At 31.2% G+C, this 20,005-nt stretch overlaps 2 protein-coding genes across 13 annotated transcripts in view; one reads left to right on the plus strand and one right to left on the minus strand.

Annotated features, from left to right (window-relative positions):
* LOC127730781 (PTB domain-containing engulfment adapter protein 1-like) overlaps positions 1–2,055 on the plus strand; it is a 51,805-nt gene extending 49,750 nt beyond the window's left edge. For all 12 annotated transcript variants that reach the window (XM_052239335.1, XM_052239334.1, XM_052239336.1 and 9 more), the window contains one exon: positions 499–2,055. In XM_052239335.1, coding sequence (XP_052095295.1) covers positions 499–576 — 78 coding nt within the window. In that variant the 3' untranslated portion in view covers positions 577–2,055. The remainder of the gene's footprint in view (positions 1–498) is intronic.
* Positions 2,056–14,106: 12,051 nt separating this feature from the next.
* The window catches only part of LOC127730777 (ubiquitin carboxyl-terminal hydrolase 1-like), a 44,316-nt gene continuing 38,417 nt past the window's right edge, over positions 14,107–20,005 (minus strand). Inside the window, exon 10 of the mRNA XM_052239326.1 lies at positions 14,107–17,757. Coding sequence (XP_052095286.1) covers positions 17,367–17,757 — 391 coding nt within the window. The 3' untranslated portion in view covers positions 14,107–17,366. The remainder of the gene's footprint in view (positions 17,758–20,005) is intronic.

The raw sequence follows: 20,005 nt of genomic DNA on the forward strand, positions 1-20,005 counted from the left end.
GAAAACCAAATGGCCTGATTTCTGATCAACCAATAACTGACATGTATGGCAGACAGCAACCAAGGGCAACCACTGAGTTCAAGGATCATGACTTGGGACATGCATATAAAGAATGTGAAGGGTTAAATATGTTTGTGAGCGCTCAACCCTCCCCTAACATGGGACAGTGGTATAAAAGCACAACTTAAAAACAAACTGTAAAAAAATAGTTGGAAAGGTCTTGACTCATAAGATCAGCACAAGCACAAAAAAAACCAACCAATATATCTAGCAGACATATCTACAGCCTCAATGACACAACTAATTTAATAATATAGTTTGAAAAATATTGATAATAATTATGTATGATCTGTTATCCACCTCATAATCTGTTTCTTTCAAGATCATTCGAATGAGTTGATTATATCAATTGTAATATATTCAATATATCGTAGAAAAAAAAAGGAAAAAATATTCAGTTATGTGTTCATCATATAATTTTGGTATGTTTTTTTGCAGGCTGGTTTTAGTCAGGGACTCTCATTTGGTACAGAAGACTTTAATTTAGCTGATCTGGACCCATTAAGTCAAAAATAATCATCGGATGTGGAACATACCAATAGTGTGCTATGAATGTTAAATCTGCTGGCAGACATAAGCATTTATGCTGAAGGACCAGATTATTACACAACTAATTTTCCTGTTGAAATTTGATAAAAAGACATACTATTATGCATTAGATCTACATGTATATTATGATTCTATTGATGCTGCAAGTCATAATAATTAGACTAGTGAAAAATATATTGTTGAACATTCATTCACATGTTATTTTGTATTAATGGAATAGTGCAATGATTGCTTTATAGTTAAAGGTGAAATACTGATTTACTCTCTGAAGGATTTTCAACAATGTTGTATTCATATACTTAAACAAAGTGTCACACATACACTGTTTTGTATATTACAATGATGGAATATAAATGAAGTATGAGACCAGCTAAAGTTTAACATAATAATTTATTAAAGATTCAAAATACGTATCATGTGACGCATAGTGAGAAGATTCAAAATATGTATCATGTGACACATCATAGTGTAAAGATTCAAAATATGTATCATGTGATGCATCATAGTGTAAAGATTCAAAATATGTATCATGTGATGCATAGAGTAAAGATTCAAAATATGTATCATGTGACACATAGTGTTAAGATTCACAATATGTATCATGTGACGCATAGTGTTAATATTCAAAATATGTATCATGTGACGCATCATAGTGTAAAGATTCAAAATATGTATCATGTGACACATAGTGTAAAGATTCAAAATATGTATCATGTGACCAATAGTGTAAAGATTCAAAATATGTATCATGTGACGCATAGTGTAAAGATTCAAAATATGTATCATGTGATGCATCATAGTGTAAAGCTTCAAAATATGTATCATGTGAGTGACAACACAAACACATAAAGAAAATAACTTTGTTATTTGCAACAAGTATACTGCTGATAAATCTTAGCTTTTAAAGCATAAAGGGTAACTTATAGATGTAGATATAAACTGTTAAAAAAAATGTAAATGAAAATTAAGCTGTAAATGATTCTATGAAACATCGAATTATATTGTAAATCTATTTTGAGTTGCAAGTGATAATAGTACTTGCATTAATATGTGTTAGTATAAGCTGCTTACTGGTGCTTAGCTTACTATATTCATATCTCAATTTCACTTTACAGATCATATTTATCCCAACTGAGTGAATAAGACATAAGAATAAATCCTTCTGTATAATCAAATATTTCTATTGTGACACCTGTTTTCTATTATTTATTAATGAAACACATGCTTTAGATTTAACAAGATTGTAATTATACTTGTCTTAACTAGAGAACTATTCTGATAAACCTTTACTGTACAGAACTAAGTGACAAAAAATATGTAGTTTTATTATTAGTACAAATCTTTACCATAAGAATTAAGTCACAAAGAATATGTACAGTTTTATTGTTAGTACAGTGTTCATTATAATAAGTACTTCATTTACAGTAATAAAATATGTTACAGTTAGATCATTTGTATTTCATTCAATAGTACAGTCACAACCACTATTTCAAAAAAGTATATTAAGAGAAACAAGGCATTAATTTTTCTTTAAAAGAAGAGAGAAACAGTTATCACTATCTGTAAACATTATTATTTCATGTATGCACTACTTCTTTCCTTGAAATAATAGTTTTTCTTTCATGTTGTCCTAATAAACATGAAGGACCCTAATACTGAAAACTTTTAACATTTTGATTAATAAATGGCTGCTCAACATCCATCTTTTTATGCCCCCGCTGTAGTAGAGGGGGCATTAAGTTTTACCCTTGTCTGTCTGTATGTCCGTCAGTACGTACGTACATCCCGAAATTGGTTTCCGTTTTCTAACTCTAGTTTGCCTCAATCAAATGTTATGGAGCTTATTCACAATGCTTATTACCACAAAACACAGATCAAGTTTGAATTTGGGTGGCGTAACTTTTACCTTTCTAGAGTTATGCCCCTTTACATTTTTCATTCTCTAACTTAAGTTTGCCTCAACCAAATGTTATGAAACTTATACACAATATAAAAATAAGAAGTTGTGGTATAATTGCCAATGAGACAACTCTCCACTAGAGACCAAATAACATAGAAGTTAAGAACTATAGGTCACCGTACAGCCTTCAACAATGAGCAAATGATAAATGTAAAACAATTCAAACGAGAAAATTAATGGCCTGATTTATGTAAAAAAAACAAAGAACAAAATACAAATATGATATACAGCAACAAACAACAACCACTGAATTACAGGGTTAAACATGTTAGCAGGCACCCAGCCCTCCCCTTAACCTGGGACAGCAGTATAACAGTACAACATATGAACAAACTAAAAAAATCAGTTGATAAGGGCTTAACTCATCAGATCACAAAAACACAGACAGGACTTGGCAGGGTATTACCACAAAACTCAGATTAAGTATGAATATGGGTAGCGTCACTTTCACCATTTTTGAGTTATGTCCCTTTATAATGTTATATGCAAGCGGGGGCACCATCTGTGTCCCATGGACACGTTCCCCATTTATTTGTCTTTCTCAACTTTGTGTACACTTGCATAGCTATACATTTTAGACCCATTAGAAGAACCAAACTTGGTCACAATTGTCTTTGGGGTATCTAGTTTAAAAATTTGTCTGATGATCCTGTCTACCAACCAACATGGCTGGGTAAAAATATACTTGGGGGTAAATTGCAAGTTTTGCGAATAATCTTGAAAACGGCTATAGATCAGGAAAATTGACCGATAGAGGCAAAATATAAGAATCTACCTGCTATCCATTTACATCAAAACTGTCAGACGACTTCTTACAGGAGTCAATGCCTTTAAGTGTCGAATATTTTCACTTTTGCCTATATTTATAAAACTGTAATACATTGTAAATAGAGAGAAACTTTTGGTAGCAAAATTGATAAGTAAGACATGTTCTACAAATAAATCAACATGGCTTGAAGTTATCGCCTTTAAAAGATGATGTTTACCATTTTTTTTTTTCATTTTAGTCTGTTATCTTGAAAACTAGAATAGATAGAAACTTGAAAATCAAAAATGATCAGCAAGACAAGATCCACAAATAAATCAACAATGAATGAAATTCATTCATCTTCTTATAGGAGTTATTGCCCTTAAGTTCAAGGTACATTTTTGGGCTACGTGTTGAAGGCCTTCTGTGAATTTGAGATGTAGAACAGCAATAAAAGCGCTGTTCCTTTGCTTTTTGTGTTTTTTGCTGTGCCTATACTGATTTGTGTAATGGATGGATACCCCCATACCTGCCAACCTCTGAAACCTTCAAAGAGGGAGATCTCCCCCTCAGCTAAGACAGCTGAGGGGGAGATTTTGCGCGAACAACATTTTCAAGTGAAAAATATTACCTTTTTATTTATTCATTTACAAAACACAAATAAGAGTAAAAAGATATACTTTAATTCTTCAATCATGGTTATATCCTTTAAAAGGTGTGTTGGTTTGTTTATTTACTTCTTCAACACCTTTGACATTTATGTCCCTTCAGGCCAGCAAACCTCAATGATATGTCTGTTTCAAGTGATCAACTTTAATTTAAAGAATGGTGCAATACATGAATGAACAGTCACAATTTAGTCACCATTTTGAAATACATAACTTATGAATTTCAATTTAAACATTGAATAGAAGTATAGATCTATTAAATGATTTTCAAAATATAATTATATTTTTTGTCCTAAGGTCTTCAAAATCATTAAATTACCATCCTTTTATGATTCTTTGTTCAATTTGTATTTAATTTATATTCTTTAACCAATTCACATTATTTTAAGTAGGGTAACTTAAAACAAGATTAAATAGGAGAAGTAACCCGAAATTTCTTTGAAGTCTTTTCAAATATACAAAGCTTGAGGTAAAAGTCGTTAATGATCGTTAATTAGTATTATGTTTGACACCCAAGCTCTCATGTGAAGCCATTTAATTTTCACATGGACTGATATTTACAGGTAAAAAATACCCTCATCAGTGACACAAAAACGTTATTAATGTTGACTGGTCAATTCAAGGTAAAATATCCAAAAGCGAGAGATTCGATACTCCCGCGCGGGAGTGGACCGGCAAGCGGGAGATTTCCGGAATTTCGTCACTTAAGCGGGAGTCTCCCGCTCAAAACGGGAGGGTTGGCAGGTATGGATACCCCATATCCTTTCTTTTCTATCATTTCATAGATTTTGGTAAAATTTGGCATACAACTATGGCTTGATTAACTGTAACTGAAAATAATAAAAAAAAAGTAATCCATTCACCTCTTTTATTTTTGAAATATAATTGAATTAATTCTTTCAAAATAGTTGCATATTTTTATAGAAAGCACATAAAATCTGTGAATTAAATTCGTAAACAGGTCTTAAAATCGTCAAATCTCCCTTTACCAATCCATAGATTTTTCTTAAAAATTGAAATGTTGTTTATACAATTTTTGTTTTCATGATGTAAAATAATCACAGGGTCACCGACTCTGTTTTTAGTGTATTAAAAATCTGTTATCTAGTTGGTAGTAAAACAAGTAAAAAATCAACATCTCACAGTTTACAATGCGATGGTGTTACGCTTATTTCAATATTTTGAAGTATTTTTTCACACAGAACACCACTTTGAATCATATATAAGGTAAAAGTCTGTGACCCTATTATTTTTGAACATTATTAAAATGGAAAATCTGTATGAAATGATGATTTTAAAAGAAATTTAAGAAAGTTAAAGAATTTTTTTGGCAATTTTATGTGCTTTCTATACAAATTTGCATCTATTTGGAAAGAATTCATACATATTTCAGAAAATAAGAGGTAAATGCATTATATTTTCAATTTTCACTTATAGTCTAACATGCCTAAATTGTATTCAAAATTTGACTGAGATCTGTGACATAGCCCATTTATTGTACCTTGACCTTTAATGATGATTTTCAAATTTAGATATGTTGTTGACTAAATGAAGGTCAAGTTCAATTTTTCACGATTTTAGCTTTTCTCGTTGTTGAGTTGTCGACCTTTTAGTAGCCAAAAGTTATACTTATTATATGATTGAGTTATTTCCCTTTGAACAGAAATTATGATTTGGGAACTATTAATTATATATATAAAGTTTGATTACACTTAAAGTGTTTTTAAATAATTTTCACCTGTTATCAGATAACAAAGAATCTGGTAAATATCTTATCACACAATTATAATTGGAGTGACAGATTTATTTGAAAATTTTCTGTCTCCTACGTGTTGATGATGATAAGATCTGTAGGACAGTATAAATAAAGTTTGAAATTTACTGTTTCTTTATTAGACATTTTGAAGATAATTACAGATAAGTTTTATAGATTTTTAATAGATATTGTATTAATGATAAATGACATTTTTGATTTTTTTTCTTCTTTTCTTTGGTAAATTGTTTGAATAATTTGATTTGTTATTCTGTATAAACTTATTTTCTGAATTCTATATATTTTTTTTGATGAAGAGAATTCCTTTAAAACTAAGCTTATATTAGTATGTCTATTAATAAACATATATTTTATCATATTATCTTGAAAAATATTAAAGACAGAAAAAAGGATATTTTTATCATGAATGATATTCTATTCTAATATGACGACCAATATATTGTCAACCAATATATTCACAGTATATCTACTTTTAGGTCAAACGCATTAATACACAAAATTTGTGCTGTTCCACATTAGGCCCACCTCATTTATACAACCAGGTAAACTCAATTTACAACAGAAAACCCAATGTTTTAAATAGGCCTAGCTTCAAATACAATACGGTTATCTCTATTCTAATGCAAAACAAACAAATTAGTCCATTTCAGTTATTTTGGTGTAAAATTTCAAAAAACGAAAATTCCGCAAAATTATGTTATCTGTCTAAACAAGGTGATATCATATTTATGCTTCCAGCGTCAAATGTAAACACGGGCTTCTTGTACGCCTCAGAATGTAATAAAATGAGATAAAAAGAACATTTTTAGGTAAAAAATGTGAGTTTTTTGCCTCCCCTTGATGGAGTCAAAAGGGAAGCATAGGTATGTATTGGCACATCTCATTTCCAAGGAGATTATTTGACCCTGCCCCCTCAGTCATGGTCTATTGACTTTGAAACTTTTGCTGTTTACATGTATTATTTTGTGATTATGTCAGTTTATGGGAAACCCACTAGTAGTAGGTCAATGATACTTTGTATGCATATGTTTTAGCATTGGCACATTTCCTAGAGATGGTTTGGTCCTGTACTTTCAGTCATGGTTAATTAACGTTGAATATTTTGCATAACTTCCATGTTAAAGTATTGCTATTTTAATTTCAACATTTGCATTTTACTATCAAAATAACAAACTGTGTCAACAGTTTATTTTATTTATTATTGAAAAATATAATACTATTATATGGGGATAACACAGAACAGCCAAAACAGTATCGGGTGTATAAGACTTTCATGGCAGACAAAATTACCATATGTGTCCTATTAGAATCAAAATAATTCCTGGCAGCCGGGATAAAATAATTGAATATAAACGCCCAACCCATGGTTAAATAAAATCAAATCTACTATTCCTTAAGTATACAGCTACTAAGAGTAAAATTTCACTTACTATTGGTCTAAAAAAGACTAAGGTGAACAGGTCTGTCTGAGGTCACCTTGCCCTGACCTCTTCATGGTCCAATTTTTGCCATTGGGTCTTTTTCCGGAATAATATACTACATTTGGTCTATGTTATCTTTATGAGGTGCATTTATGCAATTGGCAGTATAGTCATCGTACTTCATTTTTCTTGGTTCAGTGATTGGTTGCAAGGTTAAGTTGGTTAGTTTCTCATTTAATAAGAGTAATAGGTCAATTATATTTAGTTCTTTGTATCAATGTGATGAAAACCAGTTGTTCATTATTAAAAGATCAATGTTAAGTTTTCTTGCTAAAATGTCAATATATATAACTATAAATTGACTTCAAGACCAATTGGATGGAAAAAAGTGCAGAATTCTGTAGCCTTGTAATGAGTGGTTGTTGGTGAGTTAAAAGATAAAATGATCTGCTGGGCGCAGCTTGATAGGACCACAGAGGTCGAACCCTGAACAATTTGGGCATGTATGGACACTACATTCAAGCTTGATACAGCTCTGAATTTGGATTGTGATTAAATATTTGACACAGCATAGGTTTCTGACACAGAATGAATGTGGTTAAAGATCTGTCCAATTTGAACTATTAAGGTCCAATATCCAAAATCTAAATACACAGTCCGATTCACCATATCCAACAACACCAAGAATTGAATTTCTTTCTTTATTTATGAACAATAAGGTTTTAAAGGGGTTAGCTTCAAAAAAAAAAATATATATATATATAGCATTCTGAAAATTTATTTATACAGAATTGCAAACCTACCATGAAGTTCTTCAAAACTATTTACCAAAAAATATGAAAAAAAAACGATTTCCAAAATATCATTCATCATTAATACAATGTCTTTTAAAAATCTATAAAACTTACCTTTCATCATTTTCAAAATAACTTATAATGAACAGTAAATTTAAAACTATATTTATACATAATTTCTTCTCTAAAAATAGAATTTATGCTGTATCTATTTTCAACTATGAATCTACTTACAATTTCTATTAATTGTGCAATACAGCTCTGAATTTGGATTGTGATTAAATATTTGACACAGCATAAGTTTCTGACACAGAATGAATGTGGTCTAAAACTTAAATATTTGAAATTGGACATTTACCTTTTATGGTCCAATATCCAAAATCTAAATACAAGGTTAGATTCAGCATATCAAAGAACCCCTTCCAATTCAATTTTTGTTAAAATCAAAGTAAGTTTAATTTTGGACTCTTTGGACCTTAATGTGGACTAATTTGAAAATGGGCCCCAAAATTAAAAATTTGAAAGGGTTCTGCGGAACCCAGCGTCTCGCCTACTTTTGCTGTTAGTCGCAGGCTCAACAAAAATGGGGAAAAAATTATTAAAAATTTTCCTCTAGATACTATCTTTTGATTGTAAGAAGCTTCTGTTCAAGTTTGGTAAGAATCCAGGATGGTTTATGAATCTAATAAATGTTTTAAAAACTTATACTGCAGACTGTATGTAATGTTAACTGGAAGAAAATCTAAGTCCATTTATAAGTAATATTCGGAAAAACAGGAAAAAAATGTCCTTCTAGATACTAGCTTTTGATCAAAAACAAGCTTCTGTCCAAGTTTGGTAGAAATCCAGGATAGTTTAAGAAAGTTATTAAAATTTTGAAAACTTTAACCACAGAGTGAATGTAATGTTAACTGGCAGAAAAACTAAGTCCATTTATAAGTAAAATACAGATAAACAGGATATTGTTTTTAACAAAATTTACTTTTGAATACTATCTTATGATAATAAACAAGCTTCTGTCCAATTTGGTACAAATCCAGGATAGTTTAAGAAAGTTATTAAAATTTGAAAAACTTTTAACCACAGAGTGAATGTTATGTTAACTGGCAGAAAAACTAAGTCCATTTATGAGTAAAATACGGATAAACAGGATTTTTTATTTTTAAAAAGTTTACTTCTGGATACTATCTTATGATCATAAACAAGCTTCTGTCCAAGTTTGGTAGAAATCTTGGTATGCAACCTTTTGGTACAATTTCGTTGAGATCCATACACTAATACACAAGTTATTGCCCAGAAACAAGAATAATGCTTGTTTTTGGGCCCTTTTTGGCCCCTAATTCCTTAACAGTAAGGACAATTACCCCCAAAATCAAACCCAACCTTTCTTTTGTGGTATGGAACCTTGTGGTATAATTTCATAGAGATCCATACACTAATACACAAGTTAATGTCTGGAAACCAAATGTCTTCAAGCAAAAACATTGACGTCATAACATTATACAAAGGCAACAATTTTGAGGTCGTATAAAAACAGTTCAAATGAAGGCTGAGTGTGTCAATAAGGCCAATTGGATATGTCTTCTTCCCAAAATGCTTACAAGCAAAATCATTTGACAATCAATTGAATTATTACACTATAATACAAATAAAATTCCCTGTGAATATATAAAGAAATTATTAAAAAAAACTAAGGTTCCGACTTCCTCAGATAAATTTGACCTTAGATGAATTTCTATAATCTTTCTTTTATCATATTTCTTTATGGACTATGTTGGGTTTTTTTCACTTTTTTTGTTTTTGCTTTTTTTAACATGGACTATATTTATTAATAAACAACAATATATCAAACAGCCACTTGTATATTTTGTAAAGGATCACACGCGATATTGTAATACAATCACATCAAATGAATAATGATAAACAATGGTCTAAACATGTGACAAATCTTACAACATATCTCCCCATTGGTTAACCAAAACATGTTTTACCAGGTAAACACTAAATACTTCTATCAACATCCTTTTATTACCAAAACAATGTTAGTCAGAATTAGAGTTTTAATAAATCTACTGACAAATTATTCATACAGTAAATACACATTTTTAAAAGGGATGTTTTTAAACACTTCCTTAATCAAATTAAACATTCAAAACAATAATGCTGGCCTAAACAAATTTTGTAGACCACTGCTGATAGAATTTTATACAAGAGAGACTTACAATATGCAAACTTTACTTTCATATCTCTGATTTGTGTGTTAGATTTCATGTGTGTTCTCCTTTGACATAGTTTATTTTTCATGTCCCTTTGACATAAGTTTATTCTTTGTTTCTCTTCAACTACTGGTTGTTTATTTTTATTCCCCTTTTCAAATACTGGTTGTTTATTTTTACTCCCCTTTTCACCTACTGGTTGTTTATTTTTATTACCTTTTCACCTACTGGTTGTTTATTTTTACTCCTCTCTTAACATACCGGTTGTTTATTTTTACTCCCCTCTTAACATACCGGTTGTTCATTTTTATTTTCCTTTTTGATGAGCCTGCGACTTTTGTCGAGACAGGCGAGACATAGCGATCCGACATTTCATCGTCTGTGTCCAAAAATATTCACTCTGTGGTTAAAGTTTTTGAAATTTTAATAACTTTCTTAAACTATCCTGGATTTCTACCAAACTTGGACAGAAGCTTTTTTATGATCATAAGATAGTATCCAGAAGTAAATTTTGTAAAAAAAAAAATCCTGTTTATCTGTATTTTACTCATAAATGGACTTAGTTTTTCTTCCAGTTAACATTACATACAGTCTGCAGTTAAAAGTTTTTAAAACATTTATTAGATTAATAAACCATCCTGGATTTTTACCAAACTTGGACAGAAGTTTCTTACAATCAAAAGATAGTATCTAGAGGAAAATTTTTAATAATTTTTTCCCCATTTTTGTTGAGCCTGCGACTTTTGTTGCAAAAAGCGAGACGTAGCGATCCTACATTCCGTCATTGTCTGAAATAAGGAATAAATCATCAAGCAATGTAAAATTATCTTCTTTATCATTTGTTCATTCAATAAATTTATGTTTCAACTCTTTTATAAATCTATAGATTTGATTGCATACTGTATTCATTTTTTACAAGCATAACTTTTTTCATACATTTCAACAGCAAAAGTAGGCGAGACACTGGGTTCTGTGGAACCCTTACAAATTTTTGACATACTGGTTGTTAATCTTTATTTCCCTTTTGACATACTGTTTGTTTATTTTTATTTCCCTTTCACATACTGTTTGTTAATTTTTCATTTCCCTTTTGATATACTGGTTGGTTTTTTTTATCCCCCTTTTGATATACTGGTTGGTTTTTTTATCCCCCTTTTGACATACTGGTTGTTAATTTTGATTCCCTTTTTCACATACTGTTTGACCTACTGAGTGATAGCAAATTATCAATTTTGTGTGTCCAAAGTGCTTTCTGAATTTACCTTCATTTGGAATGCTCAAACCTTAACATTTTAAATCCAGGGATGTATAAATATGTAGCTGTAAGACCAAAATGGACATACAAAGATTATAGAATTTCAGCCAAGGTAAAATTTGTCCTGGGAAGTTGGAACCTAATTTTTTTTTAAATAATTTCTTAATGTATTCTCAGGAAATTATAGAAAACTATGTTATAAATCATGTCAGTACCAAAGCACCTACTACTGAAGAATTACAATGTTTTATGATGATATTCATTTTAATCATGAAATCTTCTTTGTGCAAAGTAAAAACTTTAATGAATGACATTGCATTTATCTCCATGATAAAAAAAAAATGTATGAAGACTAAAGCACTTGTATCAGCTAGACGTTTGTGGTGATGTTCATGTTGCTCAATCTTTTGTTTTCTATGTTGTGCTTTTGTCATATTTCATTTGATGCCATGGCATTGAGAGTTCTCTTTTGACTTATGAGTATGACTACCCCTTTGGTATCTTCCACCTCTCTTCTAGACCTATTCCAGAATATTGAAATTATTCCTCCATCAGTAAAGATAAAATGGATTGATAATATAATCAAACAAAACATTGTTGTTGCTAGAGTTTTCCTGGTCATCCCAAATAATCATATCCAGTACCCCCAAATCATCATTGGTACCTCTAAATCAAATTCTTGTGATTTTGCAGCAATTGAGTGATAACAAGTGAAACTGCCAGCTACTGCTTACTGATGATACCCCCGCTGCAACTGGATAATTTTAGTAGTGTAAAAATATGTGAGTGTTTGGTAAACAGGAAGTTGTTGAGTGATGAATCTGAAAATGCATCACACTGTATAGCTGACTTATATAAACCCTGAAACCAAATTTCAGAAATCCTTATGAAGTAGTTCCTGAGAAAAATGTGATGAAAAATATTCATAGGATGGACGGACAGACGGACAGACAGACTGTAAAACAGTATACCCCCACTTTTTTAAAGCGGGGGTATAATTATAATGACTATAGTTATGCTGCTGTCTAGAATTGATTTATGTCTTAAAACTGTTCACAATAATCATGAAATGTACAAATAATTGACCAAAATTGTTGGTTAGACAATAAGAACGAGATGTTTGTACAGCTCTTGTACAGATCTGCATGATAATGGACCCTGACACATTCAAACCAAAAATCTAAGCAACATACAAGAAAATTATAATAACGTGTGAAAACTATTTAAAGGGTCGATTGACATTCGTACAGTTTTGAAAAATGCAAAACCAATAACGTAGAAAGATTTCTTATCATGCAAAGTGTTCAAGATTTAGGTGTAATACCACCATCGTTTTTCCCTATTAGTCTTTGTTAAATTTGCACTTTTCAAAAAATTGTGCAGAATTTATCATTGTTTCAAACAAAGAAATAATATGAGTAAAGTTTTATCCTGTCCAGTACTACAGACAAAATTTCACATAACATTTCATTGCATATAAGATAATAACCATCACTGGAAGTTAACCAATCAATTTTTCACCCCTTTTTTTCCTGTGTACAAGCTTTAGTAACCATGTAACCTCAAGTTTCCAAAATATTTTATAGAAACACCAAATACAAAAACAATGGTACTTTGAAACACCCAAACTCATAATTTTTTTACTGCAATGAAATGTAGGATTAATTTCCTACAACTGTCAAATTCAAGGGAATATTTTTTTTGACCCTTTTTCGTATGCATCCGGATGTGACGTACCATGATTTGGTGGTATTACACCTTTAGTATCTCCAAATCGTATCAGGAATTCACACCAACACCTTTCTTTTCATATTACTTTATTATGAACAAGCATTCTGAGAGTATTGCATGGCAATACATAGTCCCCTACCGATTAAGAATTCAATGTACTGGAACAAAATGCTAACTTGATTTATAACTTTGCACGGTGTAAACTATATAACAAATATCAAGTCAATATCTTCAAGCATGAGGAAAATAAGTGTGGAAAACTGATTATTTGAGAGAATTTTCTAAGTCCAAGGACCATTACTCTGCACAAAATCATCAGCATGGAAAAATATTCGAACTTGATCTGTAACTTGTCATGATAAAACTATATACCAATTATTACATCAATATCTTCAAGCATGACCAAAAAAAAAGGCGTGGACAACTGATTATTTGAGTGAATTTTCTAAGTCCAAGGACCATAACTCTGCACAAAATCATCAGACTGGAACATAATTCGAACTTGATCTGTAACTTGTCATGATAAAAGTATATACTAGTACCAAATTTCAAATCAATATCGTCAAGCACGAAGAAAAAAAGTGTGGAAAACTGATTAGACTGACGGATGGACAGACAGACAGACAGACAGACAGACAGACAGATGGACGGAGTGCAAACTTTGTCGGTAGGGGACTAATTAGTGGGATTGGTGACCATAAGGAAGTGGATGAGCAATGAATCTGAAAATGCATCACACAGTATAGCATGCCCAAATGAAGCCTAATACCTAATTTCATTCTGAGAAAAATGTGACCAAAATTTTATGGGATAGACAGCAACAGACAGAAGGACGGACAGATGAGTTCTCTATTCAGAGCAGGGGTATAATTAATCAAGGAAATAAAACAAAATTTGATTTTTGTAAGAAATCACACAAATAAATAACTGTCAAATGTAACATTTATTGCTACTGATGCCCATCATATTCTAATATGATACATTATAACAGATTACATTATATACAAGGTGTAAGTAATTAAAACAAACACTTTATATGAATTTACATAGTTGTTCAAAAGTGGTTTGCATTAAAGAAATACAAAACAATGCAATCAATGATCAAAGGCCAGCATTTAGTCTTGACATTTTTTCAAATAATTATGTCTTCATTTGACACTAATTTCTTTTTAACCCAGGTCAGATTGCAAACAAGGTATTAGTTAAATTGATTCATCATCATGAATGAAACTTAATTACTAAAGGGTTTTAAAAATATGAAGTCACCATACAGTATACAACTACAGCTACATGTTTTTAACATCAACAAACACAAACAGTTAATAAAAAATTACCCTTAAATTACACATCTATATCTAAACAAAACCAGAGGTTCCAGAGAGTCTGTAACTAGTATCTTCATAAAAATAAGAAGAGGTGGTATCATTGCCAATGAGACAACTTCAACAATGAACAAAACCCATACCACATAGCAAGCTACCACTGTATAATACTGACTAAAACTATTTAAAAGTAACTAGTTTGGTTCAGTTGTTTCAGTGATTTTTTTTTTGTTCCAACCATAAACATATAGTAACCATTTTGAATCATGCATGGTCATCCCATCTTAATTTTATAAGAAATCGCCAAAGCAACATTCCAATAATGTTTTTTTTTTCCAATTTACATTTTCATGCCTTACCTACAGAAGCAGGAGGGCATTATGTTTTCTTGCCTAGATGTCCGTCCTTCAGCTTGTCCAGAAGTCTTTATCAGGTTAAAGTTTTTGGTATAGGTACCAGGAGTTTACCATGAAGTTGTGGTCAGATCAACTTGATACTTCTTAGTTATACATGTTCATTATGATGATAAATTTTAAAATTGTTTACCAAAATTGTTTGAAGTGAATTACATGGTTCACTCAACATAGAAACGTAAAAGTGTGAAATAAGGACATTCTGGGGTTAATGTTTTTTGGTTAAGGTATTTTACCATGATGTTGTGGTTACATCAACTTGAAACTTTGTACACATTATGATTTTGACCTCCATTTCAGTTTACTGAACATGGACACATGATAGTGCAGATGGGTTTGGTGTCCTATGACACGTATTGTTATTTCTATTTGTATAATACCATATCTATATAACTGCTGCAAGTAATGATATTGGAAGAAAATTATATGACTATTCTTTAAACATATTCCTTGGCATGTTGAAAGAGGACCATCAAAGGACATTTGGTCCTCATTCCAAAGTTTCAACTAGAATCTAGGCATGTTTTCATGTTAAGTCCATGAAATGAAAAAAAGATAAGTAATGTAAAAATGAGATATCCAGTTCACTCTACCCTCTTAAAAAATGCATTTTATTAGTTGTCTTAACATATAGCATCAGCTGTCTAATTCATTTTTACCAATCTGACTCAAATTCTCATATTTGAATTATAACATACTTTTTAAAAACATACATCCAAATTACAAAATGTCAAATAATAAACAATTAACAAAGCATGGACTTGTTATAATGTATCAGCATTTCGTGTGTATTTTACACTAGACACTTCTAATTAACCATCAAGATGACCTTTGAAGAATGCTGATGGTCTATAACCTGATGTCAACATAAATATAAATATAAACATGTGCAATAGTATATAACAATTTTCCTAGGTCTGTTTGATTTCATGTCATGGATTAAAAAAATAAGTAAATCATTGTGTGTACCTGTATAAGAAAGAAAAGTCAAATCAGGCAATGAAATGGTTTTTCCAACTTGATCCCTTATTTCACTTTTCACTATTGACATTCTTTTCTTTTTAAAAAATAAAAACATGTGTTACCCATTTCTGGGTAAGGGTCGAATAAAGTTCCAATAAATATAGATCCAAATGAGGATAAATTATTACATAAGACTTTCAAGTCAATAATTCATCAGCAATGTATTTTCAGCTCCTTTTGACGAAATTGAACCAAACTGACTACTTTTAGTGAAATATTATTTCACATTTCTGCTTTTATAAATGATTGCAACAGAAACAAATCATATTTCAATTTTTTGTCTAAATCGTAGTTAAAACCCATTTAAGATCTATCATAAAATTAATCATAAGATAAAAGAAAATGCACATAATGTAATGTCTAGCTTGCTTTACTTCTCTTGATTACATTTTATGTTGAAAGTCTAATAATTTTATGTGTTGTTTCAAACTCTATTCTTACATTCTAAAGATTTTTATCCCAAAAAAGGAAATGATGTTACAGTACATCATGTTTGTATGACAATGGTCTTGAACTGGTTCAGAAAAATTACCATACCTTAGGCCACCCTTAAATAAATGGAGATAAGTCAAGAACGATAAAAGTGATGCCACCCAATTTCACACTTGATCTGTGTTTTGTGGTAATAAGCATTGTGTATAAGTTTTATAACATTTGTTTGAGGCAAACTAAAGTTGGAGAACAGAAACAAAAAATTCAGCAATTTTTATGTTTATAAAGGGGCATAACTCATGAACGGTAAAAGTGACACCACCTAATTTCAAACTTGATCTGTGTTTTGTGGTAATTAGCATTGTATATAAGTTTTATAACATTTGGTTGAGGCAAACTAAAGTTAGAGAACAGAATCCAATTTTGGGGACGGACGTGATGGACAGACAAGGGTAACACTTAATGCCCCCTCTGCTACGGCGGGGGTATAAAAATTGTTTGTTCGATGTTGCCTACCCATGCCTTATAGGGTTAGGTAGGTAGGTAGGGATTTTTTTTTTGTTTTTTGCCATTAACATAAGTTTCATCTATCAGACAAGAAAACAAAGTTAGAGCAGGAAACAAATCTTTAAAAAAAAAATTGAAAAGATTTTTGTCATAAAATTTTTCAGGTCGGCTTCTTTTAAAGTGGGTAGGTAGGCAACATCAAACAAATTAAATTTCATTTTTGGCCTTATGTGTGATCCTTAGACAGAATGGCATAATAAGACATGTTTGGCTTCAATTTAGTTTGATGTATGTTACTTTGTAGTATTTCAGTTCATTCAATTGAACTAGGTCTACTAGCAAATATTAAAGACATAAACATCATAAATACAAATCTATTAAGACAGTAAATTTACAACTACAATGTTTTTTTATTAAGTTTTGATAAAAATACTGCTACTATTTATCAAAACAATGTTGTCTATGTATAATATGTATGTTGTGGATCTCCTAACTAAACTTTGTTTTGTTTGTGATAAAACAGAACATATGGGGTCCCTAACAGAGATCCATCTTGCAACATACTGCAGAATTTTTCTTCAGAGTATACTTTCACCGATTCATCATCACATTGCAGCCAACAATCCTCATACTTCTGAGATGGAATCTTGACAAACTTTGACAGATTGTCTCCACGTGGTGACTCTGACAAAGCTCTCTGAGATTGAGAGTTGAATGAGGTTAGTGAGCTCCTATTTAAGGCTGGAGATTTGGAGCTGGATGGAGAGGAATAGTCCTGAGATCCGGATGATTCTTGTACAGAATGAAATACACGTACATAAGTCAGATAATGTCCAGAGGTCAATGTCACTCCTGCATGGGCTATTAAGCCATATAATCTGTACCTGCGAAGAAAATCATGAGTCGATAATTAATATAATTTAAGTAACACCAGAAGTCCATTACTAGAGGAAGTGCGCAACCCGCTTTATAGTAAGGCGATTACGTTGTCCCCATACTTCGAACTGTGATTGAAACAGGATTTGAGCGAGATTGCTATTAATAGTAACAAAAATCAATGGCCAAATTTTTGGCAATGCATTCTGGGTAGAGATAATTTATGCAAAACACCCTATAACTTAATTAGCACACAGTTGAAAATAATGTTTGACCAGCGACGTGTTAATGAATAGCAGATCCTAGATGCCATATTATATCAGTGTCATGAGTCATTATAATGGTTTTAATATTAAAAATGTTTGTATTATCTATCAATTTAAAAACTACAATTATAACCGTAGAAAAATTGTCAGATGGAATAAAAAAAGCTCACTTCTTAATACAATAAACGTTTGGTTTCAGAGTAAATTTTGAAAAAAATTGCCATTAAAAAGTTGGCAAGTAAAAATTAGGTCAGAAAATAGTGTATCCATATGCAGTACAAGTAACACTGGATTAGGATTGAGTTTAATAGGAATAAACATTCTATTATATTCATTTTAAGAATATATGTTACAAATTACAAATTTCAAGAAATAAGATTTTTTTTTAAATTCTGCAGATACAACCATTTTTAGCAAAATCAACAAATTGTACCCTCAATTTTGAAAAAAAGAAGGGATAATAATTGTATGCCCTTTCTTCAATTTGAACATCTTCGATCCTGCTTAACTGAGATCTTGACGGTAATACTACCTCGGGTGATGGTGTGTACAAACAAAGGTTATCATTAGAGTCAGATATTGTTACATTTTCCGTTAAAATACATGTAAAAAATGCAGTTCACAACACGTGCGTTCGACATTTAAATTTTATAGGTTAAAATTGTATGAAAAGTTGCGTTCACTATCTTTGTAAACAAACGAGTAATAAATATATGTTCTTTATGTAAGTATAGTTCATACTGAAATATGACGAAGTCTTACTTCAAAAACCTAGCTGTAGGACAATTTGATTTAATTTGTTCAAATACTAAATCAATCTCAAGGGTTGAGTTGGGTAAAGAAATAAAGTAATCCCTGGAATTGTCCGGTTCCAACAGTAAAACCCTTTCTTACAAGTGGGGGATGTATAAATTAGTAGCAGCCGCGTCAGGTCGGAGGAGGGACTTTAAATCCAGTATCACGCGTATTCAGGATGAATGTTACACTCTCTGCATGTTAAATAACACTTGCGACAACTCATTGATGGAATATGCATGATATATTTGCCACTGAACGTTAAGCTAGCAACAAACGATAAATCAAAACTTAAATCCGCATAATATGCAGGTGTCTTCAGTCTTGTGAGTATAAAACGGCAAAAAAAGGACTGACACGTTGCAATTATGACTATATTTTGACAATAAAATGCTTCGCTGGGGCGCAGCTTGATACGACCGCAGAGGTCGAACCCTGAACAGTTGGGGCAAGTATGGACACAACATTCAAGCTTGATACAGCTCTGAATTTGGATTGTTATTAAATATTTGACACAGCATAGGTTTCTGACACAGAAAGAATGTGGTCTAAGAACTTGAATTTTTTTAATTTACCTATTATGGTCCAATGTCCAAAATCAAAATACATGGTTAGATTCAGCATATCAAAGAACCCCATATATTCAATTTTTGTTAAAATCAAACAAAGTTTAATTTTGGACCCCAACTTGGACCAACTTGAAAACTGGGCCCATAATCAAAAATCTAAACACATGTTTAGATTCAGCATATCAAAGAACCCCAAGAATTCAATTTTTTCTAAAATCAAACTAAGTTTAATTTTGGACCCTTTGGACCTTAATGTAGACCAATTTAAAAAAGGGACTTAAAATTAAAAATCTAAATACACGGTTAGATTTGGAATATCAAAGAACCCCAATAATTCCATTTTTGATGAAATCAAACAAAGTTTAATTTTGGACCCTTTTGACCTCAATATGAAGCAATTTGATAGCGGGGCCCACAAATAAAAAATCTAAATTCATGGTTAGATTCAGCATATCAAAGAACCCCATATATTCAATTTTTGTTGAAATCAAAAAAAGTTTAATTTTGGACCCCAACTTGGACCAACTTGAAAACTGGGCCCATAATCAAAAATCTAAACACATGTTTAGATTCAGCATATCAAAGAACCCCAAGAATTCAATTTTTGTTAAAATCAAACTAAGTTT

Source organism: Mytilus californianus, unplaced genomic scaffold (genome assembly GCF_021869535.1).
Source record: "Mytilus californianus isolate M0D057914Y unplaced genomic scaffold, xbMytCali1.0.p SCAF_2, whole genome shotgun sequence".
NCBI lineage: Eukaryota > Metazoa > Mollusca > Bivalvia > Mytilida > Mytilidae > Mytilus > Mytilus californianus.